The 26835-nt window shown below is 53.1% G+C and overlaps 9 protein-coding genes across 9 annotated transcripts; 4 read left to right on the top strand and 5 right to left on the bottom strand.

The window, feature by feature from the left end:
* Positions 1 to 27: 27 nt before the first annotated feature.
* NUU61_003848 (resistance to Congo red protein) lies at positions 28 to 673 on the top strand (the record flags this gene model as incomplete). Its single annotated transcript, XM_056654430.1, has 3 exons — positions 28 to 56; positions 148 to 258; positions 358 to 673. 3 exons carry the CDS (start codon positions 28 to 30, stop codon positions 671 to 673), a joined length of 456 nt encoding a protein of 151 aa, XP_056512457.1.
* A 725-nt stretch (positions 674 to 1398) lies between these two features.
* Positions 1399 to 2625, top strand: sld5 (putative GINS DNA replication complex subunit Sld5; the record flags this gene model as incomplete). Its single annotated transcript, XM_056654429.1, has 3 exons — positions 1399 to 1575; positions 1658 to 2302; positions 2575 to 2625. The coding sequence occupies 3 exons, from the start codon at positions 1399 to 1401 to the stop codon at positions 2623 to 2625; spliced, it is 873 nt and encodes a 290-aa protein (XP_056512456.1).
* Positions 2626 to 2841: 216 nt separating this feature from the next.
* NUU61_003846 (cullin family protein) lies at positions 2842 to 5488 on the bottom strand (the record flags this gene model as incomplete). The annotated part of the gene is made up of 4 exons (XM_056654428.1): positions 2842 to 3013; positions 3085 to 4943; positions 5000 to 5386; positions 5444 to 5488. 4 exons carry the CDS (start codon positions 5486 to 5488, stop codon positions 2842 to 2844), a joined length of 2463 nt encoding a protein of 820 aa, XP_056512455.1.
* Positions 5489 to 5810: 322 nt separating this feature from the next.
* On the top strand, positions 5811 to 6650 carry NUU61_003845 (DNL-type zinc finger protein; the record flags this gene model as incomplete). The annotated part of the gene is made up of 1 exon (XM_056654427.1): positions 5811 to 6650. One exon carries the CDS (start codon positions 5811 to 5813, stop codon positions 6648 to 6650), a length of 840 nt encoding a protein of 279 aa, XP_056512454.1.
* A 198-nt stretch (positions 6651 to 6848) lies between these two features.
* Positions 6849 to 14742, bottom strand: NUU61_003844 (uncharacterized protein; the record flags this gene model as incomplete). Its single annotated transcript, XM_056654426.1, has 2 exons — positions 6849 to 12893; positions 12940 to 14742. The coding sequence occupies 2 exons, from the start codon at positions 14740 to 14742 to the stop codon at positions 6849 to 6851; spliced, it is 7848 nt and encodes a 2615-aa protein (XP_056512453.1).
* Positions 14743 to 15127: 385 nt separating this feature from the next.
* NUU61_003843 (CwfJ domain protein) lies at positions 15128 to 16909 on the top strand (the record flags this gene model as incomplete). The annotated part of the gene is made up of 2 exons (XM_056654425.1): positions 15128 to 15141; positions 15193 to 16909. The coding sequence occupies 2 exons, from the start codon at positions 15128 to 15130 to the stop codon at positions 16907 to 16909; spliced, it is 1731 nt and encodes a 576-aa protein (XP_056512452.1).
* A 926-nt stretch (positions 16910 to 17835) lies between these two features.
* NUU61_003842 (uncharacterized protein) lies at positions 17836 to 19323 on the bottom strand (the record flags this gene model as incomplete). The annotated part of the gene is made up of 3 exons (XM_056654424.1): positions 17836 to 18914; positions 19037 to 19095; positions 19214 to 19323. 3 exons carry the CDS (start codon positions 19321 to 19323, stop codon positions 17836 to 17838), a joined length of 1248 nt encoding a protein of 415 aa, XP_056512451.1.
* A 1881-nt stretch (positions 19324 to 21204) lies between these two features.
* NUU61_003841 (uncharacterized protein) lies at positions 21205 to 21435 on the bottom strand (the record flags this gene model as incomplete). Its single annotated transcript, XM_056654423.1, has 2 exons — positions 21205 to 21376; positions 21410 to 21435. The coding sequence occupies 2 exons, from the start codon at positions 21433 to 21435 to the stop codon at positions 21205 to 21207; spliced, it is 198 nt and encodes a 65-aa protein (XP_056512450.1).
* Positions 21436 to 21453: 18 nt separating this feature from the next.
* On the bottom strand, positions 21454 to 23056 carry nimT (putative tyrosine protein phosphatase MIH1; the record flags this gene model as incomplete). Its single annotated transcript, XM_056654422.1, has 4 exons — positions 21454 to 22324; positions 22386 to 22598; positions 22681 to 22721; positions 22829 to 23056. The coding sequence occupies 4 exons, from the start codon at positions 23054 to 23056 to the stop codon at positions 21454 to 21456; spliced, it is 1353 nt and encodes a 450-aa protein (XP_056512449.1).
* Positions 23057 to 26835: the final 3779 nt, after the last annotated feature.

Below are 26835 nucleotides of genomic sequence, written 5' to 3'. Positions count from 1 at the left end.
TGCTATTATCCATCTGTTCCATCAGCTATGGCTGCCCTTTTCCCTCGATACTACTGGTATGTACCGTGTACCGATCAAGCTCCCTTGACCCTAGGGATCCTTCACCTCGGTCGTTTCCGGCAAAATCCATAATAACCAACTCTGCAGCGGCTACGGCTACAGTAATGACTGCAGAGGCTCCTCCTGGAATGAATGGGGTCGCTGGGTCGCCTTTGCCGTCATTGTCGGTGTAGCCTTTATTATATTCTTCGGCTTCGCGTGAGTACTCTTTATCACCACCCCCTTTCACATGACATTCTTTTTTGAACGACTTTTTTCCCCCTTTCTTTCTTTGGTGGCTAACCCCTTCCGCTGTAGGTGCTTCAATGCCCGTCGTCGTCGCCGTCACGGCGCCCGCCCTATCACCGGAACCGGCTGGATGGCGCCGCCGCCTGGTCCTCCGCCGCCAGGCCAGCCCCAGTACCAGCAGCCCTACTACGGAGACCCGTACTACCAGGCGCAACCGCCGCCCCAGTACTCCGCGAACCCGCAATCCTACGGCTACTTTGGTGCCGCGCCGCAGCAGCCCCCGCAGCCACAGGGCATCGAATTGCAGTCGCCGCCGAATGCCTACGCGCAGGGTGCTCATCCCTATGCGCCGCCACCGGGTCCGCCTCCGAACAACAAGGCATGAATGTTATCAACAAAATGAAAAAGAAAAGAAAAGAAAAGAGGGAGAAGAAGAAGAAGAAGAAAGACACATCAGGCTACCAATGTAATGATCCAGCTTGGAAGACGAAAGTCAATCGGTGTTCTGGGTGATTCGATTTTCCCGTTGTGGACGCGATGGGATGCCATGGGGTGTGCGGCGTTATCTCTTGGATGGAGGTGAGGATTATTTTCACTCTGATTTTATTTCATTTTTGGGTTTGACAGGTCCTCACATGGGACTGGATCATACACGATGCTTTGCATTTTCGGGACAAGCTGAGATCGGGATGGGTCTCTACGCGTACAGTGCTCGATTCTAATGACATATTTAAGCATAATGCATTATCAATACAGTAATATGTCTGATTTGGCATGGACAAAAGACTCTAGATATTGCACTGGCTCGTTTTAGCTCATTTTGAATTCAAGTAGACCAAAGGGTCTCGGTCAGATCGGCAGATGGTATACCATGCACCTCGACAGATGTTTGCTCATATAGTAGTTTCGCCCAATAATTTCATGCCTAAAAATTCGCCAATTTGATTCTTTCAATCATTACAAAGACTATGGCAAGAAAGAACCATCTCAAGTCTCGATGTAGTCAACCTTGATGCCCCAGGCACTTTCCTCTCCGCCCAGGAGCAGAGCAGATCTCCACCCCTCCGCGTTGTTTTCCCACGCGATCGACCGAGAGAACCACCCAGGCCCATGGACATCGACGACATCCTCGCCTCGGTCGACCGCGGTGCCGGCGCCAGCCCGGAGTCTGCCGCGCTGGACCACCAGCTCCTCACGCGGTTCTGGGTGGCAGAGCGCGCGGTGTCGGAAGTGCTGCCGTGGCCGGTGCCACTGATGGAGCGGATGATGGAGCGGGTGCGGAGACAGGTGAGAGGGAAGCATCGTATCCATATGAGATTGATCAATTGGAAATAGGCAATTGAGACATTAACACCTTGTATTATTCCAGATCGAAACAATCGAAGACCTAGCCGCCTCCTCCGCAGACACAGACTCCAGCATCACTACCACCACCACGCACAACCCCAACCTCAACCTCCGCCTCTCAATCCTGCAAACCGACCTCGCGCGCACCCAATACCTCCTCCGAAGTCTCCTCCGCCAACGTCTCTCAAAACTCTCAAAACACAGCATGCACTACCTCGTCCAACTAGCCTCGCGCAACAAAAACCCACTCCTAGCCTCTTCTTCTTCCCAACCCACGCAAACCACAACTTCTTCTTCACAAGCATCCACCCAAAACCTCCACCCCCAAGACTCCGTCCCCGACATCTCTGCCGTCTCCGACCCAACCCCGCTCTCCCAGCCCGAAGCCGCCTTCCTGCACGCGCACCAGTCGCTGCTGGCGGGGCACTACGCGGGCTCGTTTCTGGGCGCGTTTCCGCGCCAGTTAAGGCGGCTGGATGATAATGCTGGTGGCACGAGTATGATCCAGGCGCCTGAGACTAGGGAGGTTGTTTTTGTGCGGTGTCTTGGGGTGGAGGTGCCTGTTGCTGTTGGGACTGCTGATGCTGATGGGATGGAGGATGATGACGAAGAGGAGATTGGCGTTACTATGCGTATGGGTGATGTCTGGGTTGTGCGGTGGGAGGGGGTGCGGAGGGCGTGGGAAAGGGGGAGGTTGAGTTACTTTGAAATCTCTCTTTTCTCTTCCTCTTTGGATTTTATCTTGGTCTTGCGAAGGTTCACTCTGGTCTTTCGAAGCATTTTGCATTTTGCATTTTCTCTTCTTGTTCTCCCGTTCTACTGTTCGGTCGGCGCATTCTTCGGCGTTTTATACTCTATGGCGGCTGGGAAGGCGGGAAAGGCGGGAAGGTGTATAGAGATGCTCATTTTACTCGTCTTCATTCGTGCTCGTCTCTCCAGTGTGAGAGCGAGCTCCAGCTATGCAGTCCAGTCCCCCCATTCCACGCCTAAGTAGGAACCTAGCAGAAGCAAGAAAGAAAACACAACCCGCCAAGGACGTTGGTTCTATGGACATGTCAACGCAACCGCCCGTTTTTGAAGACGCCTTTCGCTAAGCTCAAAGATAAAGAGAAACGGAAAATAAAAAAGACAAGCATGCAGAACCGCCGAGGTCATGGTCATAACGTAAAAGAAAAGAAGACCGATCCTGTCCGAGTGTGGCCGCTTCTACGCCACGTATCCGTAGGTTGGCGGTTCTTCCGATACACGCTCGAGGTACTCGCGGTCGATCAGGCTCTCGATGCGACGCTTGATCATGTTGACATCGGGTACGAAGCGGACAGACAATTGCGCGAGCACTTCTGTCATGAGTTGCGAGTGGACAAGCTTCTTGCGTTGCCTAGAGAGATGTTAGTGGATACTATACATATACACACCAAGATGGGAAGGTGGAGGAGGGACGAAGCTGACTTCATGATCCGCACAATAGCAGCCTCGATGCTGCCGCCGCGCTCTTCGTTCATCTTCTTCTCGGTCTCCTTGCGTTGATCCTGGTTCTCGACCTTGTTTGCACCGCCGCTGACTACGCCAATGCGCACCTTCATGAATGGGCTCTGGAAATCATGATTGAAAAAGAAGCGGTCCGTCGGCTTGACATCCTTGCTCATGGGGTCCTTCTTTAATACCCGCGTCTTGGGAGCGACGGCGAGCGATTGGAGGTTGCGGATGAGATCGTGGTCAGGAATCCGGGTGCGGGCTTGGATGTCATCGTAGGTGAGAGACTCGCCGTCGGGCACATCGTTGAACAGGAGCAAGATCACAAGGGCATAAGTCGACACGTTAAGTTCGTATCGTTGTACTTTGCCGGAAGAGCGCTGGAAGGTCGCGCGGATGTCGGCGGTGCCCATGCTGGCCTGCCAGGACAGTTTCCGACCGCTGTGTTTGTCCAGATAGAATTTCTCAAAGCTCTGTTTGAGAGAGTCGATTTCGCGTGGGAAGATGCACGGCAATTGTACCGTGCCGTCTTTCGTGTTAGCCATCATCTCCATCGGCCACATTGTGCTAGTAAGGACATTGATCTCCAGGTCCACTCGCTTCGAATCCGGATCGCCGCTGCGTTTAATGTGCTCCTTGTAACCCGCAGTGAGATCCTCCGAGACGGTCATGTCCTTGAACATGGCCTCGATGCGCTGGGTGAATTGGTTGCCGACCTCCATCTTCATCTTGGAGATCATCTGGCGCTCTGCATCCATACTGGCAGAGCGCTTCATCAGGAGTCGGCGCGAAAGATGTTTCTTATAGTAAGTCTCGAAGAGGTCCTTGTCCTTGATATACCGGAGGAGCGTGATACCGTTATCCAACAGAACATCGACCTCACTCTCGGTCTTGCCCTTGATGCCCTTCTTCAGGTTCTCGTCGAAGAAGAGGGAGAGATACTCGGAGCTGCGCATATTCAAGTTGATAAACTCGGAAAAGCTGCCCATAATCGAACCCTGCAGAGTCTGATCGGACAAGAATGCTTTCTCCCAGACATTGTCGAACTGCCGCTTGAGAGCCAGAATGGCGTCCACCCACCGAATCGCTGACACCGTTTGCTGGTTCACGGGCCTTTCCTTCTCCTTGCCCTTCTCCGGCTTCTTTTCACCCTCTGCATCTTTCTCTGCTGGCGGTGCGATGGACGAGGCATTGATCTCTGTGCCCAGCTCGACAATTCGTTTGTTAACCACCCGGATAAGAGCATCCTTCTTCTTGTCCACCCTCGCATTGAGGGTGTATACACTCCGCAATCCGTCAAGATTATTATGATCCAACATGTGCCGGACCCCTGTTCCTTCGAGCTTGACGACCTCTTCAATATTCTTGCGGATCAGCTCCTCGTCGAGCAAATCAAGAATTTTCGACTCCGTCATAATGGACAGCGTGTACCGGCAGCGTTCTTTCTCTTCGGCAATCCGCTGGGATGAAACCCGACAGAATGCCGCCGCGTCTCCTGTCTCCAGCAGCCGCCGTCCCTCGGCCTGATAGAACTCTTTGCTTGTTTTCAGGAACGCTGGTTCAAACACAGTCAGGTAGAGCTTCGAGCTTTCTTCTTCCGTAATAGTTTCATATAGCCCCTCCAGCATCTGAATACAATGCCGAATCAGTGGCCGTTCAATAATGTGACCAGCGCGTTCCAGTTGAATCATAAATAAAACAGTTGACTCAAGAACGTCTGCCACGGTGGTCGGCGGATCTGCACGCGCGGAGGACCGGAGGACATAATCTCGAAAGAGCGCCATGGACACGACGTATATCGAGGGCTTGGTGCGGTCTGCGGAAATGATGCGGTCCTGCGCCGGAAAGTATGAGTAATATATCCAGCGGCCAAAACACACCCCAACCTTACCATATACATCAGGACATCCGTAATCATGCCCATGCACAGCTGATGGTCCTCCCATGCCTCCTTAAACGAGGCCAAGAACTTCTCCCCCGCCGCTCGCCTCTCGTTCGACTGATCTTGCGCATCGGCTGGCACCTGTGTCCGCACAAGGCTCGATGAAATTGACCCCGTAATGCGCTTCCGGACATGGTCCTGCAGCCAACCCTGCTCCAGTTGCTTGACTCGCTCGTAGAGCTCATCACCCCGCATCATCAACACAATCTTGTATGCATTCCGGTAGAGTTCTTCGAAGGAGAGTGAGGAGGCATTTTTCGTGTTGATTTCAATTAACGAGGACGAGAGCACATTCCAGGTGGATTCAAAGTCATCGACTTTGACAGACGAGAAGCCCTAAGGTCGAGGGTCAGTGCATCAACATTGTCATAGATCCGGACCACCGCCACATACCCTTCGAGGGGCTCGAATCTTGTTCCGAGCCCTCATTGCAGCCATGATGCTCACGACACAAGAAAAAGACCAGTCGGAGTCAAGCTCGCAGCAGAAGAGAATGTCAAGGCAGTTGTTCCTCTTCCGCGGAGGACCCTCGGAGTTTTAGTAATTCCGGCTCCAGCTGTTCGCCGCCGACTGGATTTGAGCGAACCTCAACTTCTTGCAACTTGCAGCTTCCTGCAACTTGTGTCCTGTGAATTCTGAAATTCTGACTGTGGTTGTTTGAGGACGTGGATTAATCCTTTTGTTTGGATCTTATCTGTTATCCGTACCGCCGAACCGTCACTTTTTCTACTCCGACTTTTACCACCTAAAGAAAGCCACTATGCGCCCTATCGCATCACAGGGCCTGCGGCCTATTCTCGGTGCCCTCGCACACACACCCCTGTCGGTCTCTACTATTTCTACTCGCATCCCCTCCTCCCGTTTCTTCTCAACACGGCTCTTCAGCTCGCGATCTCTCAACTCGGCCTCACCTCTGCCACGACCAGCGCGCATCCTCACCCAAACACACTTTGTCCGCCAAAACTCTACTTCATCTCCATCCCGCCCTCTCACAGAGAAACCCAGTGGCCAAACGGAAACCGACGCTGAGCGAGAAAAAGCCAATGAAGAGCGCCGCAAGAACGAAGAGGCCTACTGCATCGCATTTACCTGCAAGCCATGTGGTCACCGCTCTACGCACCGCATGTCTAAGCAGGGCTACCACCGTGGCACAGTTCTGATTCAGTGCCCTTCATGCCAGTCGCGCCATGTCATGAGTGATCACCTTGGCATCTTCTTTGATAAGAAGACTACTCTGGAAGATATCTTGCAGGAGAAGGGCCAGACCCTGACACATGGCTACACGGATGGCAATATGGAGTTTTGGGATGATGGCACGGTTAAGAGTTTTGATTTGGAGGGGGTGAGAAACTGGGCTCGTCTGGCAATGGTCAATCCTGAAATTTGGATATTGGGGTTGGATTTCGCTTTTTTTTCCCTGGCGCATAAGATGGACCCGATTGAGTCGGAGCTTTATTCTCTGTGCTTCGATGGTTACTCTCCACTCTGGCAGGATCCAGGCAGGCGAGACGGAAAGGGATCTTCGGGGGTATACATCGCAGATGTCCTGTCCTGCATACTTCCCCCATGTAACAATAGTATCAAAGGTTTTGTATACTAGAAACAAAATAAATGTACAAAAAAGGTCTACTGAGGTAGATCTACTCAATAGCCTTGCCCTGCCATCTTGTACAAGAGAAATCATTCTGATCTGAGGTATATACACGCTGCATCAAGTCTATTTTTGCCCACCGAACGCCGATTTTGATATGCCAAACAAATCATTCATAAAATGCAGATTGTGAGTACTTGGCAGTGCTCACCAACCGCGTCTCTTCCCGCGGTGCTCCAATCCCTTCTCTCGGCGCTTGTCTTTCTTGCGATCATTCCTCCTCTTCTTGTCGCGACCGTACTGTTCCGGATCAGCCACAGCCTCGATACGACGCTTGATGCGTCTGCCCTCGCGGCGCTCCTTGATCGTTTCCTGGACCCGACTCATTTGGACCACATACTCGGTGGTGCCGAGCTTCTTCTGCAGGAGATCTAGAACCTCGTGGCAGTTTGAGACCAGGGATTTGTATGTATTCTGGAAGGTCTCGTCCGAGGAGCGCGGGGCGGGGATGGACGAGTCGGTCAGGTGCTGCAGCGGGAGGAGGATGACAGAGAGCGAAGGGTGGATCTGCTCTGCCTCGAGGTGGCGCACAAGCGCGGCAAGAAGGCCAATAGACGCGGTCTTGGGGACGAGGGCGTGTGCCCGCGTCGAGAGGGTTTCGCGGCGCAAAAGAGAGGAGATTTGTTTGAAGATGTAATGGATGGCGGACCTGGGGTTGTTGGCGGTTTTCGTCTCGCCGTTCAGTTCTCCATTGACTTCGCTACCCGCGTCTTCGTCTTCGTCCTCGTCTTCACCCCCGTCAGAGTCGGCATCCTCGGCCCCCAGCTTGGGGAGTTCCAGATCATTTTGCGCACAGCACCGTCCGAGGAAAACGAGGTTCCGCACATTCTGCATGGCGAGGTCCTCAGTGATGCCCGGCGTGCGCAGACAGCGAAGACTGGCACGAAGAAGCTGGAGCATGGCATCTTTGTCTAGAGCCAGACCTGAACTTCCTGCCAGAGGAATCGAGCTGTAACCTGTCGTGGCATTATGCTTGGCTACATCCGCCAGCCACATGCCGACAAGGTTTGCAGCGCAGGTTTTGACCCACGTATGAGGGAAAAACAATGACTCCCGGATCGCCGTCCAGATAGAACCACAGCTTGGGCTCAGGGCAAGCCCGGGAACCGTCTTGCACAGCTTTGTAAACAGCTGCAAGGCGAAATAAAGAGTTTCCCAGTTGCCGTTCTCGTGATCGTTGAGGAACGGCTGCATCAGACCAGGGAGGATGCCGATGACAAATCGCGCCTCCTTCTCTTTCTCGGTTTCTTCAGCTTCGAAGTAAATCCGCATGGCTTGCAGCCCGATACTACCCAGGGCCATATTATCGGGTTGCTCCATCCATGACCGGAGTGGGCTGAGGATAGTCTTCATCTGCTCCCGATCTGCCCGGTTGTAGAGCTCTCCCAGCAAGGCACCCGCGAGCTCGCGGCACTCGGATGAGTCGTCGTTGGCCATGGCCAGAACAACAGGCAAGAAGAAAGTGCTGATGATGTCCTGCGCCAACTGGGGACCGGTCTTGGAGAGCAACATGTGAACGGCCTCCATAACCGACTGTCGTCCTTCCTGGTGCTTGTAGTCTAAATTCTTGGCGAGGAACCCAAGCTGCTTTGTCCACCTGTTTTTGGCCTGCGGATACTCGGTCAAGAAATGGACGTAGACACCCCGAGCGAGATCCCGCGCAGATCGAGTTTGATTCGTCACCATCATTGTTGCAACGTGGTCCGCGAGTTCGTAGATCTCCGGCACCACGAACTTTCGCGACATGACGGCTCGGATGAAGTTAAACGTCACGCCTTGCCGATCCGGTTCTTCGATGTCAGATGTCAGGCGTTGGAGCAGGTACGCAAGGTGTCCGTCACGAAGCTTCGTGTTCTTCCGTTCACGCAGCATAGCCGAGATCAATTTGAGCGATGCTTGGGACGCTTCGGTGTTGGTGCTTGGCGACTCCTTGACAATCTTCACAGCTTCAGTGAAATACACATGCGAGTTCTGGTCGAGTTCTGGCAGTGGGAGCTTGATGATCGTAGACAACAGCCGAAGTGCAGAGATTTTCACCTCCTCATGGGCCTGGACCAATGCATCGCCGATGATGGGTAGGAAGCCAGAAAGATTCTGCGCCGTCAACAGCGAGCCGAACTTGTTCAAAATCGCACGAAGAACATCGAGCGCGAATCGAGTAAGTTTGTAAACGTGGGACGAGGTCGTACCGCGTTTCTCGCCGCGCTTGGCTCCTTGCAGCTTCACCAGGAAGCGCTCCTCTGACTCGGGCTTTGGAGCAGCTTGCTTGTCACTCGGGTTGTGATCCTGGTACGATTCCTTGATAACTTCGTAACAAAACACCAACAGTTCCCGACTTTCAGCGCCAGGATTTCTCAGGAGACCTATGCCGATTCGTCTCATGAGCTCGTCGATCTTCTTGACAATGTGGGAATTGAGCTTCTCCCGCAGAAGGGACTGCAGAGGCCGAACAAGATTCGACAGGTGGCGTATAGTGGCATTCTTCGCGAGAAGCTCCATGGAGTCAAAACTCTTGCTGCTCTTCACTTCCTTCATCTTGCTGACATAGTCTTCGGCATCCTTCTCCTGGCCAACTGTGCCGAAGATATCGTCCATCACGACAGCGACTAGATCTGCCAGACAATAATCCAAATCACCTTGCTTGAAGTGATCTGTAGTTATCACGAGAATGGAGTGTACAGTGAAGGAAAGAACGTGAAGCTGGTAGCCTCGCGCGAGAGTAAACCGCAGCTCCTTCAAGATGTAGCCGAAGTAAACTGGACCCAGTAAGAGGGCAATCTCGTTGAGGGTCTTCCGTGCTGTGTCGCGGGAGTCCTGAGCCCGACTCTTAAGAATGCTGCACACATCCAAGAGAACCGGCGGTAAACGAATAGCCATGTCCGCCTCAGGGAGAATCTGGAGTAGTCTGACTGTAGTGACTGCGGCGGGCAAACGCAAGCTCATCTCTGCCTCGTTCTTGTGATGAATGAAGTTGGTCAGGAAGGGAATGAAGTTTGTAGTCAACTCGGTCGAGACCTTGGCAAGAGACGGAACGGTTTTGGCGAGCGCAGACTTGGGTGGCGCAGAGATCTCCATCTTGTCAGCATCTTCATCGGCCGGGGTTTCTGTCTCTTTCTTTTGATTCATAGCACTGGAGAGCGCATCAGACATCCGTCCCAGCAATCTCAGGATGTTTTTCTCCATCTCGGGCTTGCTTTGCATGTAACTGCGATATCGACGGAAATTTGCCCGGAACTGGCTCCACTCCAGCCATTCCGCGAGCGCACCAATGGTGGAAACAGCTTCAGCGATCAGATTGTGTGCGTTTTCATCCGCGGCCTCCTCGAACACAAAATGCTCAATCAGGGGAATGAAGACAGCTCCCAAGTTGGAGGACTGGATGCCGCCCTTGGCTGCCTCTCCAGCCAGACGTCGCAAAGCTCGGAGCCGGCGGTGCTGCTGAATGTGAAGAATGTTGCTAAAGAAAGACGCTTCTTCATCATCACCGACAAGAAGCACATGCATGTCTTGCACTGATGATCTGGTGGGGTTGAGCCGGACAAAGTATCCAAGGACAGAGACAATTTCGGACCGAATGAGTTCAGATCTCTGCCGTATTCCGTATTGCAGCGAAGGGAGAAGGACGTCAGTCACCAAAGCTTCGAATTCATCAGCGCTTTCTTCGGCAGTCGCCTTATCAATAAAGCGTCTCAAGCCAAACGATGCGCTCGATCTGATGGCAAGCTCTTCTTCATCCTTGACATAAAAGAGCATATTGAAAAGGAGAGGCCGCCACTGCTTGGCATTCAGTGTGTGGGACAGTTCCTCGTTGATCTTTGTGAAAGCCTGCAGACGTCGCTCGTAATCGGGTTCAAGCCTCTTGGTGGAGCGGGAGTTCAGATCAGCACATAGTTCAGCCACGCCCGTGAGCTGCTCGTCGTGGGTGGCAAGAGCAGCAAAGACCCTTGCCAGCACTTCTCGGTTTGCGTCGTCTTTGAAATAGTCAAATGTGGAACAAACAGCATCGAACACTTGATTAAAAAGCACAGCATCTTCTTGGGGTTTGTATAGAGGTAAGAAGTGCTCGAGAATGCGTAACAGGCCGGATTTGGTTTTAGGGCTGACACGGTCCGCAGGCTGTCGGAGCAGATAGGTTGCTATGCTGATAAGGCTAGAGGTTTCCCGAGAAGACTCAACACAAGGTGCGATTAGAGACAAGGCGTTTACTCCCGAAAACAAAACAGGCTTCGAGGGGCCTCTCTTTAAAAGAGGGCTGAGGTGGGAGAGAGCATGCTCCAGATAGGGACCAAGAACTTCGGAACGAATTTGCTCCGCTGGGAAATCCGGCATTTCTTCATCCTCCTGCAGCTTCTTTCCACTGGAAAGCTCAACCAAGGGTACGATAACTTCATCCAAGACAAAGATTTTGACTTCATCGCGTGCTGATTCGACTCCAAGACAATCGATCACTTTGGTCAAAACTGCATCATTGTGCTGAACAAGGTACCATGTTGACCTCGGTGTAGAAGCCCAGGTATGGAACAGTCGCAGCAGTCCCGAGACACCTTGTGCTGTCTCGATAGGGAATTGCTCAAGCCTGCTGTTGATCATTTCGTCGAAGATGATACGGACGTACGGGGTCCAGTCCTGGTCCGGTGAGATCGAGAATACCAGGTTGAGACAGCGGATACACGTCTGCCGAATGTTCTGGTAGACGGCCAAGAGGCGTTCATCCTTCCGGTCCACATAGATTGCACTGCTCTCATCGTAAATAGCCCGACAGGCACGCACCAAGCAGTAAATAATGACATTCATCGCTTTCTCTGCGTAAGGAGTCATACGGCTTTGAAGAGTTTCAAAGACCGTGTCGATCATTTTGAGCAAACCAAGCTGCCTTCTTGGGCTAGTCAGCTCTTCCAAGAGCACAGTCAGATCAGGCGTATTATTCTTGACGATGTGGGCTTCAAGAGGCCCAAACGAGAGTTGCATGAAAAGCCCAAAGTCTTCTTCAGAAAGATGAGACAGAGTCCGCAGAATAGCTTTCCGCCTTCCAGCCTGACCGGCTTGGCCTGCGCTTGCACCTGCCTTCGAGATCATTCGACCATAAAGCAGTCGGAGAAGCACAGGCAACAAAACAGGGCGGTGTTCCTGTTCGATCAAACTGTCTTCTCCACCAACATGCACGAAAACTGCAAGCTCATCCTTGAATCTGGATTCATCCAAGATATTGAGGAGATTTTCTTGGTACGGCAGAACATGCGGGTTTTTCCAGGTGAAGAGAACCTTGAGCGTGGCTTTTTGAATCTCAGAGTTTCCATGGCACAAGAGTCCTAGCACTGCGTTATGGACTTCGGGGGCCTTGTAAAGGACTCTGGGATTCAAAAACTGTCCAAACAGAGCAAGCATGGCTAGCCGGTCACGGAAACCCCAAGGATTGGTCTTGTGATCCATTTCAGCATTTTCAACCTTGGTATCATTGCTGGAAGGGACATCGTCCTGGTCATCGCGTAGTGCCCACGACAAAAATAGTGGCACAAGTTGACGCGAGCGCTTCTCGGCTACACCAGGGGTGGCATTTAACACACGCAATGCCTGGCTGCGAGGGTAAGCGGGGACAAGAGTTGCGACAGCATGCTCTTTTTTGAACTGCCGCGACAAGAGCCCGTATGGATCCTCCATGGTCTTCAAGCTAGCAGTGATGACGCCCTCAACGTTGCGAACATTGAAGCATTCAAAAGGACTTGAGACATAAGAGTTCTCGTTTTCTTCCTCCACATTATCTTCGCTCGATGCGCTGGCACTGGATTCTTGCTCCTGCAGCCATTGGATAGACAAATCCGAGATGATCTTCTCTCCTTCGGGGTGCTCACTGATGGTTTTCAGAGCGGCAGCAGAGTCATCCCACAGCGGAGCCAGCTTCTTGGAGAAGAGACCGAAACAGAAATAGGGAATTAGAGTGGGCATCCATTTGCGAGAGGCAACTTGTGGGTAAAGGATAGCGAGTTTTCGGACATGCATTGAAAGAGACCTTGCACTTTGCAGCGTCAGAGGACTCTCTTCAATCTCAATCGCCAAGGCAACAGGGGAGGGGTCGTCTTTGGGGATGCGGACAATCAATTCCTGGAGGATTTGAAGAGAAACTAGTCGCAGCCTATGCGATGGGCTGGCCAGGTTAAGAATCAAGTCGCGGACAAAGTCCTCGAGTGTGGGTTTCTCTAAGTCGGAAGTGTCGGGGGTAAGAAGAGATGAAAGCAAGCACGCCCTCCAAGAAGAGGGGCAAGCGAGAGAAATTCGCCGCAGCCGCGAGAATCGAGTCCAAGAGACCAGAGTCAAGCTCCCCGGCTTGAACTGCAAGTTCGACATAGGTCTTGAAACCTTGTCCAATGAAGAAGGTCAGGCCATCGGTTTGTCTAGTGTTGGTATCTGCGGCCTCCCGGAGAGCGCATTCAAGGCTGTCATGCAAGTTTTGGACCATTTCAGATAGGGTATCTGGGTCTGCGAACATAGATATAGCTTTGGGAAGCTTCACCAACGCATTTAATCCGCATTCATCGTTCGTGGGGAATTTCAGTGACTTTTGGATTTGAGACTTGAAGGCGTTTGGACAAGAAAGATAACCGGGTTTCGAAGATTCCGGGGTGATACAACCAGCTTGGTTCAGACAAAGAAGAGTCAAGCACGTCTCCCATTCTCGCTCTTGCCAGGACGAGTTGATAAATTTTTGAAAGTAAGAAAGCAACAAGCTCTGGAATCGCTCCGATCCCCACTCCGAAAATGTCGTACAGAAGAACAAGAAGTATTTCGAGAGAGGGCCCGTGGACACCAGGTCCATGAGGGAACGCAAGGATGGTAACAGCTCATTCATTGGCGACATTTGCAGAGCATACGCAACTGTTGCAAGAAGCTGTGGAGCTGCGTCGGAGTACTTGTCAAGCGATACCGACATTTGCTGAAGCAGAGAGATTAGGATTTGGTGGATGGCCTTCCAGTCCTTAACTCGGGATGCTTTGCGAGTGGCCACGCTCAGAAAGATCAAATGGCAACACTCTGGAAGGTTCTCGTTCTTGCTTTCCTTGGAACGAGCTTCTATATAGACCTTGACCGTATCAAGGAGAGGCCCAAAAGTGTCGGGGGTTGTGTGGTGGATGAGATTGACCACCAGGCCATAAGCAACCTCCGCTGGTGCTTCGCGATTTTCATGGGATGGAGGAATTTTGTCCAGAACACAATGGAGAATATCGGTGCCGTTGGAGTGAATACCATTGTTGACACCCTTGATAGCATCGGCATACATGCTCATCAACCCCTCCTTGTAAGTCTCCACATTCTTCGAGTCATCCGCCGCTTTTGAAATGTCGTCGAACAAAAAGGATACGGCGTTTTCAAGTGGAGCCTTATTTTTGTAGTACACAAGGCCAGCCTTGCGGATCAGAAACGACATCGACTCGGCGGCGAACCGAGCAACGAACGGTTTCTGGCGTTCTTTGCCGAGGTATGGAGTCATGATAGTGAGCAACTGTCGCAAATCCGGGACTAACAGACGCGAGAGGAATTTGAAGATCCATGCAAGACAAGTGAAGCTCCACTCGACCACCTCGACGTCGGCGTGCGTCGCGGCAACCGACGCCACTAGTGTCACTGCCGCAGAGAAATGTTTCTCGAATCGAACCCCCAAGTCCCGCGCAAATTGTGCGAGCAAGCTCATCAGCGGCTCCAGGCATAGTTGGTCCCTCTTCTCAATAAACTCCACCAGCAGACTCATGATTTTCTCTTCGTGGTACAGGATCTGCGCAAGACTCTCAGAGAGAAGATTGACCCGCCGTGTGAATTGTGTGAAATTGTCTGATAGGTTCATCTCGGCCCAGTGGTCGAGGGCGGACCGGAAATAAGAGGACGTCTCGTCTTCATCTTCGCCAAAGCTCGCCCGGCGCACGCGGTGGATCGGGTCGATTTTGAGCTTCGCGATGCGCTGCGAGAAGGGCTCGAATCGGTGCGATTTGGTGGTTTCGGTGCCCTTTTTCAAGCGCTTGACTGGCTTGGCTCGTGAACCTGTTGCCACCATAGTGATGAATCGGACAGCCAGTGCCGTTGACGAGCAAGCTGTGCTGCAACTTTTTTCGTCTGGCCGCATCGAATACAAAAAAAGTTCCTCGGCATCGGCGCTATTTTGATCCGCCGTGGAGGCTAGCGCCGCCTAGCTAACCAAATGTGGTTGGCCGTATCACGTGTTTCAAGAGGTGGCCCAAGCTCCTCTTCGAGAAGGCCGCGTTCTTCCATAGCCACGCCGACTTAATCGCTGCCACCAGCACCAGCGCGTGAATTGCTTGTTGAAATAGCGCTCTCAGCTGGATTGTACTTATACCCTTTGGTCGGCATTTTTAGAGACAAGCAGTGCCCTACACTGTCCTCAATCCCTGGACAGACGGGGTCCTGTCTTCTGGCCGAACATGGCTTCCAAGATGTTAGTGCGCGCGAATTGAATTTCGTCCGATCGAGCTAACATTGGAAAAAGTATTGTTCTTGGGAGCGTGGACTGCCAGCTGCGCGCAGTGTTCACCAAGCTCGCCAAGCTACACGTGAAGCAGAATTTTGCTTTCGCCATCATCGTCGGGGATCTGTTCGGGGACTGCTCCACAGAGAATCAGTTAGATGAGATCTCCGCACTCTTGCAGGGGAACATCAACGTGCCACTTCCCACGTATTTCACTATCGGCAATCGGCCCCTTCCCACTCGGGTCATCGAAAAAATCGAGGCCAATGATGAAGTCTGCCCAAACCTGTACTTCCTCGGGAAACGGGGCACCCTCAAGACTTCAGAAGGGATCCGGATTGCCGCGCTGGGTGGTCGACTTGAAGAAACTCACACCAAGCCTGAGACCAATGTTGGTGGCAGGTTCCAGACAACATACAGCGACTCCGATGCGCGCGCACTCTTCGGAACCCACAGTGCCGATATCCTGATCACCAATCAGTGGCCCAAGGGCATCCGTACAGGATCCAACGCGGCTGTTCCCGAGGACGAAAGCGCATTGACAACTGAGGTGCAGTGTGTCGCCGACGTTTGCTCGACACTGAGACCTCGTTACCACTTCTCCTCATCAAACAGCTTCTTTTACGAGCGAGCGCCCTTTTTCCACCTGCCAACAGAGGACTACCCAGACGTTAAGCCACTGACCCGGTTTATCTCCATGGCGTCTTATGAGTCAAAACAAAAAGCCATGTACGCCTTTTCGCTGGACGTGAAAGCGGCGCCGCCGCTCACCCTCCCGGCCGGCGCAACGGCGTCCCCATTCTCTGCAGTACAAGTCAAGCGCAAGCATCTCCCCAGCCAAAACGAGTCTTTCCAGCGTTTCTCCAGGACCAACGAAGGTCACCACCCGCGTCCACCCAAACGAGCCCGCGCGCCACCACCAGGCCCAGATCAATGCTTTTTCTGTCTCTCCAACCCCAACATCGCCACGCACCTCATCACCTCCATCGGAAACGAAGCCTACCTCACGACAGCAAAAGGGCCCCTGCCCCCAGAAAAGTTCTTTCCTTCACTTGGATTCCCGGGCCACATGCTCATCATCCCATTCGAGCACACGCCCACCCTGAATATGATATCCGACCCAGGGTCCCGCTCCTCCACCTGCACCGAAATGCAACGGTACCGTGACTCGCTGCACCAGATGGTCAGCGAGCGCTCCGCCGGCAAGCTGGGCGCCGTGACTTGGGAAGTCAGCCGCGCCAGCGGCATCCACACGCACTGGCAATTTCTGCCCGTGCCCGTCGACCTGGTCCAGAGTCAGCTGGTCGACGCCGCCTTCAAGGTCGAGGCCGAGAACCTGCAGTACCCCAAATTCACAACTGCGTCCTCCGGCAGAGACTCAGGCAGCGAGCCGGGCGACTTCTTCCGCGTCTGGATCTGGGCGCCGTCGAGTGCCGCCCCGTCGTCTTCGTCTGAGGATCCTCACACCCAACAACAACCCCAACAACCGTCATCTACCCCTACTGATGGCAAACCCTCCTCGTCTCCTCCTGCTGGCGAAGAGAAAATCCTCATACTTGAACTGACGCCTGATTTCCGCTTCGATCTCCAGTTCGGCCGCCGCGTCATGGCTAAGCTGCTTGAGCTGGATCAGCGCATGAGCTGGAAGGATGCTACGCAGACCGTGGCGGAAGAAGAGGCCGATGCGAACGCGTTCAAGGAGGCGTTTAAGAAGTATGATTTTACCTTGGAGGAATGATCTTGATCTTGTCTGTCTCGCACACATTACCTGGGTCAGTGTGTTCTGATGCTTCACTGGTAGTGACACCGTCTACAGCCATTTTTCGAGTCAAGCAGGTCTTTGTAGGGGCTGATTGATTGATGTTCTATTGTATTATACCAATGTGACAACATAAGCGATTTGGAGCTGTTCCATGAGCTTTTTTTTTCCAAATCTCATACTCGACAATCTACAACCTCGAAAGATTGCCTTGGGTTTGTGATAGTGCATCAGATGTAAAGAAGTGAAGTGGTAACTGTCAATTAAGAACAGCCCGACTGAAAGGCTCCCTCTACTCTCTCCTTCTAGTACCCTATGCAAAGATCACAAGCACAGAAATCGAGAGTTTCCCAACTCAATCCCATGGTTTTGGTCCGGTTATCTAGTACCATGCCCCAGTCTGAAGTCACGAAGCACATGCACAACCAACACGGAAACAAAAACAGACCAAAAAGAAAACCCAGATCACCAGCAATATTCAACACAAGGGAAAAAAAAAAAAACAAGCCCGTTCATACCTAGGTGTATATAACAGACAAAAACCAATTGTACAACGAGAAATTCAGCCATGGACATCAGGCTGTTGGGGGTGGGTGTCATCAAAATCAAAGAGAGAAGAAAAGGAATACATCACGCGCATGATGGACCGACAAGTCGATCGAGGGACTTTCGACACAGAAAGAGAGAAAGGGAAGAAAATCACAAGAAGAATGCTTCAAATGGGAAGAGGAAGATCCGAGTACCAGAGACAGATCCAAAAAAAAAAACAGGGGTATGTATGGTAGTAAACGAAGACACGAAACAACCTTTGAACCAAGTGGTATCTATCAAGATACTCTCCGACAGAAAGCCCAGTCTCTTCCCGACACTGAGAGCCTGGAAGAAGAAGAAAGCGGTGCATTTACTTAAAAATCACGGTAAGAGCCCTTGGGCCCACTCTGCAACAGACTCGGGGGTCTGTCACGGCTGGGGTCCGGGTGCGGGTCATGAGCAGTATACACGGAAGGCGAAGGAGCCGGGAAGGGAGGAGGCGGCGAAGTAGGGAGAGATGGGGACACGCCCCGGTAGGGAGGCTGGGAGGTGTATGTGGGAGGGTACTGGCTCGAGGCACCAGACGGCTGGCGCTGGAAGCCGGGGGCGGGTGTACCATGGCCGACCTCTGAGGACGGCGAGAACGCCATCGGCACCGGGCTGTATGCCGTGTGCGGCTTGTAGGCGGCCACGGGCGAGGGCGAGGTGATGGCGTTGTACTGGCCGCCGGGCGAGTAGTCGTCGTACGACTGCTGGTGGTACGGCTGCGGGTCGTATGGGTTGTGCACTGGAGGACCCGCGGGCGAGGCCAAGCCTGGGGAGCGGCGCCCGTACGGATCTTGCGTGGCGTATGCCGCTGCCGGGCCAGGTGATCGTCGGCCATAGGGGTCTTGCCCGGCCACTGGGGAGGCCAAGCCTGGGGAGCGCCGTCCATAGGGATCCTGGGTGGCCACGGGGGACACCAGGCCCGGCGAACGTCGTCCGTAAGGATCCTTAGCAGCAGCAAAGGCTGCGGCTGGCCCTGGTGACCGGCGCCCATAGGGATCTTGCGTAGCCAAAGCCGCTGCGGGGGCGGGTGACCGGCGGCTGTACGGGTCGACCGGTCCAAAGCCGCGGTATCCGCCGGGTGAGGGCTCTCGGTTCGGCGGGTAGTCCGAATAGGCCGTGCCGTACATGGGCGTGCCGGCTCCCTGTTTACGATCCGGTGTTTGACCGTGCGGATTCAACGGCTCCATCTCGACATCGTCCCCGTGGGCATTGGGATCCTCGACGCGCTTGTCGACTGCGCCCTCCCACGTTGGCATCGCAGGCAGCGCATCTTCATTCACTGTGGAGGATGCGGTTTTGGGCGAATCGAAGCGCGCCGTCTGCGGCGTGGAGCGAGTCTGCGGGGTGCCCCGGAACGCGGGCGGCGCAGCTGGGGATTGGTAGGCGGGGGCCGCGGGGGCGGAGGCTGATGGTACGTGGGTTCGTCATAGTGCTTGGGTTTCTTGTTTCTGCGATTCCCCGATGGACAACAGCAGCCGCAGCAGCACTTGCAGCATTGGTAGCCACAGCATAGGCAATTGATTATACACGCCAAAATGGCAATGACGATCACCGACCCGACAATGATACCGACAATGACTGGCCATCTGCACGAAAAAGACATTAGTACCATTGCTCCTCGGATGATGCATTGACCGGGGGCTGAGGGCTTCCACGACTCGCCTCCCAATCGCCTCCCAGTCGCCTGGGCATTGGCAAACTCACTTGCAGTATGATTTGGCCATACACTTGTCCCAACTAGAAAGCGTCGAGGGCACCGACTTGATCTCACTGGCGGCATCTCGGGCCCAAAGCGAGATATTCGGCGGACTCATCCTGGGGCAGATGAGACGTGATGTGTAAACGTGCTAGCAGTGTGAAAGCATTCGAATTGTCGAGAGCGATTGCGAAACCGCAATTGGCATTCCTCCGACACCAGTGTCAGGGGAAAAGCTATACCAATGGATTGTCAAAGTCCAATTAGCGTGGTCGAATTGTGGCGCCTCGGAGCGGCGCGATCGTAGGCCCTAGTGTCTCCGCAGAAAGAGGCAAAAGGGACAGGAGGCGGGGGAGGCCAGGGTGATGATAACAAATTGGTCACGAAATTCAGATGAGGTCTAATTGGAAGTGATTTCAAAGAGCGGAATTTGAGGCGCGGCAAAGTGGATGACGACGCCTTGGTGGATTGTTGACTCGCAACGAAGCAGGCAGCAGGGTTGGCGATTAGATTGGGGGCGCCCCCGGATAGGCGATAGAAGAGAAAAGGCCCGCAGAATCAAAAACGAAGGCGCAGTCCCAGTACAAAGAGAAGAAAACGAAGGAATTGCCGTCTGCCGAATGAGAAAGAGTGGCTGAAACAAGAAGAAAAAAAAGTGAGAGAAGAGGAAGTCGATGAAACACGGGGATTTCTGAGTAAGGGTTGACACAAGCCCCCCGTACTTGCGGGTCTCCCGCCTATCACATTTTCGCGGCCACCGTCAACCCGCGCTTCATTATACATGCCTTCACCGTTTGCCGATCTTGCTGTTTCGAGAATTTACGTTGAGGCGCTGTGGCTGGTCGTTTACGTTTTGTTACACAAGAGAAATTTTGAACGAATGGTGATTTCATTCTGCTCACAAAGGGAAAATATTGTGTCTGGAGTCTCCTCTGAACAACCCCCTCCAGCACCCATTAAATCTGACAAGGGACTCAATAAGAGAATGTCCCCACACGCCAGGCAGATTTCTCTTATGTACAGCTGCACAGCTGGTCTCGATGCACAATTAGCTCCCCCAATTCCCCCGGATCATTGGCCCCTCCGACAGAATCAACAGGGGTATCAAAGACGGGGAAACATGCACTCAAATACATATGGCCTCCTGGCAATCACTCCAGGCAGGCTCTCACTCAACAACACATTAGGTTTCAACATCGATGCAACTTTGGAACGGCGTCGGGGAGTGAACACTCCACACGGGAACAAGAATCTGTACAAGGAAAGTCGAATGGGTGGATTAAAGGGCGGTAAGTGCGATAATGGCAACTGGATGAGAAGGAGATGCCGAATCGTCGGCAGAATGGGTTCGACGGGAATCATCATTGCGGGCGTAGTTCACAGAAGGGCCCGGAGTCGAAAGAAGAAAGGAAAAGGGACCATCTGGCTCTTGAGGTGCCTAGAGGTCGTCATGCGCAATTTCGGTTCGGAATCAATGGGTCGTCGGTGACATAGGAAACAAGAGAAGTCGGGTGGATTTCCCGACTGCGGTTCATCAAGAGTATTATGCCCTCAAGGCCGTCATAGGTGATGCGCATCGCATGAGTTGCGGCGAAGGTGTCAACCCTCCAACAAGACAAGCAAAGAATTTTTGGGTATCATCTCGGCGGGACACGGACATCAATGCGGAAAGAAAAAGTCGCAAAGAAGGGACGATATCGAGGATATCAGAAGGCGGATGTCGAAGGTCAGCCATAAAAAGAAAATCCGCGGTTGGTGCCTCTCCAGAAGCACGAATGAGGCAGGCAGACCAGTGCCTCCGCGAAGGTCAAGTGCCAGAGCAAGCTCTGGGAGTAGTCGGTGGTCGTCGAAAATCGGGAGAAAAAGGAAAATGCAGCAGAAATGCTTGACGCGAAGGAAGCCTCGGAAGCTCACAGAAGAAGGAAAGCAAAGAAACAAGAATAAGAAGATGCCAGTGAAACGCCACGCTCCAAGAACAAGAAAAACATGAAATCAACAATCAGTGATGCATCAGATCAGTAGGAAAGCATTCTGCGACCGGGAGTCCGGTTGGGCAAAGGGCTTTCGGTGATAGGGGAGTCCAGGAAGGGATTGTGGTCGTTTCCACCGACTCGGCATCGGCCGGTCGGGCTGTCCTCCATCTGAGGGGAGTATTGGCCAAAAGCAAAGGTCTGAGCACGGTTCAGCTTGGACCGCTGTTTCACCTTGCCAAGTCCCCGCTCGCAAGCATACTCGTGCTCCTTGGAGTTCATCTCGACATAGTTCTGGGGAAGCAGAGCGAGCGGTGCTCAGCAAAGAAGGAGCTGTAGCCTCCATCCAGGATGTAGAGATCCGGGTAGGTCAAGTACGGGTAGGTGTCGACGTTGACTGCGCGATCCTGGTGACGGATGTATTTGGCCATGATCGGTGCGCGATGGGCCGAGTACTCGCAGTGGAGAATCAAAGCAGTGCGGGACTGGGGGATGCCGAACAGTTGCGTGGACAAGTGCTCCTTGTCGTTGTAGTTGGTGGCGCCATTGATATGTCCACCCTCATACTCATACTCGAAGCGGCAGTCGATGATCATGATGTTGTCGAAACGGTCATTGTAGTTTCCATTCAAGACATCCACGAGTGTGCTCTTGTCGATGCGAGGCAGATTGTCCGCCTGGTCCTCAGGGATGAAGTGAGGCAGCTGTGGGCTGGGCGGACTTTCCATGTCACTGATGGACTGGAGGGGTGCATTTGTGGTTACCTTGGCCTCTTTGTCGGCAATGACGTCGGCGGGATGCGCAAACATACTCAAAGACCGCCGGCACTGCTTGCGGGGGCGCATGAGAGGATGCGAGTGCTTGCGAATAGAGCTGGGGGCCGGCGAAGCGCTGCTCCGGGCGTGGTGGAAGGGCGGCCGGAGACGGGGGAGAGCGATATTACCGGAAGAGTTTCGGGAGTGGTGTCTGTCACGAGGGGGAGAGTCATTGAAAACGTCCTCCAGCGAGGTCGACGTGCTCAGTGAAGTCTTCGCTCCGAATCGGAAGGGAGGTGCCTTGCTCTCGGGAGCAGGTCTGGTCATGCCAAGCTGGAAAGACTGCGCTTTGCTCTTAGCAAGAGTGGGTCGAAGGAACGCAGGACGCTTTCGCCTGTAAATTGGAAATCGCTCGTTAGAATGACACTTCCACAAGTCAAGTCAGGTTCTCTTACTCCGGTGCCTCGATGGGCGATTCCAGCAGAGGGCTGGGGGCCGCCGAGGTGGCCGGCGAGTTCACGCGGGTAGACTCCGGCGTGGGAGAGTGGACTTCCAGCTCGGCAGTAACGACAAACGCAGGCTTCTTATGGGGCAGCGGGGACATTTCCATAAAGTCCATTCCCGGTGCTGGCGACGACGATGGCAACGGGGGGTCGTCATCACATGTTCTATTCAACGACTCAGCGCAATGCACACCAGTACCTTCTTAAAGGAATTCCTTACCACGACCATTTGCCTGCCCCAGCATACTCGACGAGAACAAAGACCGACGAGGCGTTGCCAGCTGCGGGCTATATTTAGGAGTCAGTCTCATTTTCTTTCATTGCCTTTGTTCCGTCCCATGTCACTCCCAGCCCCGCGAAGCACGAACCTTTGATCAATGTGGAAGTTCTGAGACAAGTCGGCCGCCAAACTGGCTGTCGGGGAAGATCCCCGAAGGGGGGTTCATGGAGAAGTAGTCCGGACCGGACTTTTTCATGGACAAATCCCTGAAGTTGAAGCTATTCGAGGTAACACCCGTCACCGAACAGAGGGACGGGTACGAAGTATCAGGTCGCAAGCAATGGCCAAGCAGCATTGACGGAGGCTGCATGGCCGCCAGAGGAGACGAATGCTCCATGATCATAGATTCGAAATTGCAACTGGGCCAAATCCGACGTGGTACAGCTGGGAATGAATCACGGCTGCCGATGGAGAAACCCAACCAACCCTGCAATGAAAACGCCCACACAGTAGGTCCTACAACGTCCAAAAGGATCCAAGTGCAATCCAATCTCTTGTGTTCAATCAACTCTTTTTCAGGCTGTATGCACCAATCTTACTCAGTTTCTGTTGACCGAGGAACTGCGCAACAGAAACAGAAAAATCCCCAAATGATCCCGGACCCTCAAAGCCACCGGCGGAAAGTCTTTCTTGTGCGGGGAGGGATCAGAGGGCCATGACCAGCTCAACTGAAGTTCAAGATGTCGGAAGTCGGTGGAGGGGTCGGAGCTCGTGGACCGGAGGGGATACCGAACTGAAGCTCAATGCGGGTTGCTCGAAGATGGAAGTTGAAGACGGAAGAAGATTGAATGCAAAGGTCAAAGGACCATGCGGCGTGCGGAATGTCGACAAGATATGAAAGGAGAGAAGAAGAAAAGGTGGAACGAGAGGTTTGAAGAAAGAAACTCGTGAAGCTGAAGGGATGGGCTTGTTGCAATGGCAACGCAAGTGGGGAGGATCTCCAGATTGAAAACGATACGAATGATGTATTACGGCGACTGTACAGTGGGTACTTGGGAGGTACCGGCACTGGCAGGTATTTTTGGCCGCTGACGCAAGTTGCGCGACAGTACTACGACAGTACGACGACAATACGGCAATACGGCAAGACGAGGGACCATGCAAAGCCGGCAAACGACAGCCCTGTCGCCGCGGATACCCAAGCGCTTGAGAGCATCTCACCATCTCCCCTGTGGTATGCACCAAGTGAACATGGCTTTCTTGCATGTTCCCAGCACAGTAGGGATGTGCACTCCCATGCTCTAGGGATGGAATAATTCCCGGTGCTCACGGGTCTCTTGGCCCCCCGCTGGTTGCCCGGACTCCCTTGCCGCTCCATCGGCCAGACTACCGCTGCGCAGCAACGCAGCGCCTATCAGCGGCCCTGCTGACTGACTCCGCTTCATTCTTTTCCAGGCTGGCTGAGCAGGGATCCTTTAGGGTACCGGTTACCAGGGAAGATAATCCTGCTGGGGCTCCATGTGTGTCGAGCTATACCTAGGTAGGAGCTCATAGCGGTTCTCTTCGCCCCCTGGCCTATCTCCGGCGAGGGGAGAGCTTCTTTTGTTCTATTGACGGAAGGGTGCAGTAATGACATGTTTTATTGCTGTCTCTCTTCTGTTCTCTTTTTTTTTCTCCTGGTCTGGTCTGTATACAGACTATCGACTAATACTGAAAATTCTTACAGTGGATAACCTCGAAAGATGGCCTCGTTCGGTGCGTCTTCCACGGGTCTTCCGTATCCACCAAAGAAAAAAAATGATGAGAAAAGGATTTTTCGCACCAAACACATCCCGTGTGTGCCGTCACCAGAGGAACCTCAAAGCTGAAAAACGGAGCCAGATCGAGGCTAAGAGACAGCATCTCCACTTGGTTTCCACCAAGTCGGGAAAAAATCGAGCTCACAAAAAGCTAAACGAGGGATGCAAGTGATGATTCTCCGATCGCCCATGCAAGGACAACCTAGATCTTGCTCCTCAAATGAACAGAAATGGATTGGATCTGCCGGCTGTTATTTCTAACGTCGCAGACACATTTCCATGCCTGCTGGGAGTTCCTCGGTATCGCTTGAATAGGTGACGCTACAAGAGAGTTACTTGGATGACAAGAGTGCTCGTGAATGGACCACTGCAACTTTACCGGAGCCGATCACTCCCCTCCGAACGAAACGAAAAACTCGAATTGGAAGAGGGGAGCCGATAGGAAGTGCTTCTCCGAGCAGATCATAACCGAGGTGATTGAGCGGGCTAGTGGAATTTTCGCGATCTCATCAAATTGCAGTTCGCGGCATCATTGCCCGAATCGGCGACTATATCAAGCTTCTTCCTACGTGTACCCCACCAAATTCAAATGATGGGAAACAGCGTCGCATCGAGCAAGGCATGAATGAGATTATCTTTCTCTGATCCATTCTTCCTGGAACCCCGGTAGCCTTAATTGGTCTATAGTGCCCATATTTCACCCCGTGCCCTTACTTGCATTCCCTGCTGATCAAGGGTGTGCGAGGGGAACGTTCAATGTCGCGCATCCCTTTTATTGACCCCCTTGGTAGGATGTTTTAGCTATTAAGTGTTTAATGTACTCGGGTCCTGGAGAAGTCCTGAGAAACTTCGTTGGCGTTCGAATGGTCGTCAGGTGCTCTTTCGCCCTACACTCGTTGCTCCGGCGTCGCGATGCAACCTGCCAACCTACCAACCCCAATTATTGGGCATTGACGTCTTCCATGCGCTATGGGGGCAAAGGGGGGATTACAATTACAATAATATGGCAGAGTTCCAATAATGAATGGAACAACCTCGCCAATCATGGTATTGCATCACTAACCAAGCCAAGCTCAAGCTGACGATCCCAGCCGATCGACTATGACCTGAACTCGGTCTATGCCCGATGATACCGTGCACAGCGTCCGGCGTGTGAACAACCCAGTCCAGGCATCGTTGGCCGAGGCATTGAAAGACAAACACACCAAAGTCAACAGCCAAAATCCCCTCAGATTCGCCACATCATGGGAACAGGCGGCTCTTTGAGGGATCTGAAACTGCTAGTCGATGGAGTCGGCGACAATCGGGCCAGTCGCAGTGGACACAGCTTCGCCCTACTGCACCCCACGAGATGCTATTTTGGGGGTGTGCTTGGTGTTCCTTTGTGAGCAAGCCACCGAACCGCTTACTGTGTGGACCGATCGCAGAGCTTATGGTTGACCTATCCATGGATGGAAGATGTATCAACCTCATGAGAGCCAAGCTAGTCTGCCGGTCAAAGGGCTTCGGACTTTGTTACACATCCACACATCCCCGCTGAACTCCTGCAAGAGACACCCATATCTCTCTCCGATGCGGTGTGCGCGGCCACGATGTCCTCGGGGAGTTGATCCCATGTTGGCCCGTGAGGTCTACGTCATGTTGGCTCTCAGCGCCCCGTGCGATTGATCTAAAACCGGATCCAAGGAGGGGTTGTGTATGACGTTGATTAATTCGGAGTTGACATCCCGAGGTTGGGTCTTCTCTAAGCGCTCGAGTCATTCCACTGGAGAGAGCCTGGTCTGTTTATGTCGCGGACATCGCCGGATGGCCCATGTCCTTGGGTCAGACTAATCGACGAATCCATGACCATTTCAGCCCGCCCACTCCGATCTGAGATGCTCTCAACTGCGCCACGCCTGCAGTGATCCAGGTGGGGTTGGAAATAAACCGCGAATGATGTGATCCGTCAGCTGCATCACGGCGCCATGTGCGATGTACACCCAGTCGTGTCGAGTTTCCAACCGCTGCGGGGTCCATCACACATCTCTCCTGCATGCAACTCTATCGTTCTGGACCTTCTTACCCCTCCATGTTTCAGCTTTCCTTCGGTGTTGATTGTTGATGTGTGAATGTCGAGAGCGTGTCGAGAGCGCGACATAAACAAACCCAAACTTCGGCAAAACGCGACCCTCATGCGCGATCCCGTGATCACCCGAATGACATCAACAATCAACACTCATCTGTTCTCTAGATCTATCGATCTCAAATATTGATCCTTGATGCTATTGACACTCTATTTGCCAGGCCTGTATTGCTGTCGTACTCCAGTACTCACAATACACACCCATACACCCTCCGTACATTCTCTGGGCACGGTCAATTTGTCAATCTGTCACCCACA

The sequence above is a fragment of the Penicillium alfredii genome (assembly GCF_028826965.1).
Source record: "Penicillium alfredii strain IBT 34128 chromosome Unknown utg000005l_segment0_segment0, whole genome shotgun sequence".
In the NCBI taxonomy this organism is placed as follows: domain Eukaryota; kingdom Fungi; phylum Ascomycota; class Eurotiomycetes; order Eurotiales; family Aspergillaceae; genus Penicillium; species Penicillium alfredii.
Note: the sequence above shows the minus strand (reverse complement) of the source record. Positions and strands in the feature narration are given on the sequence as shown.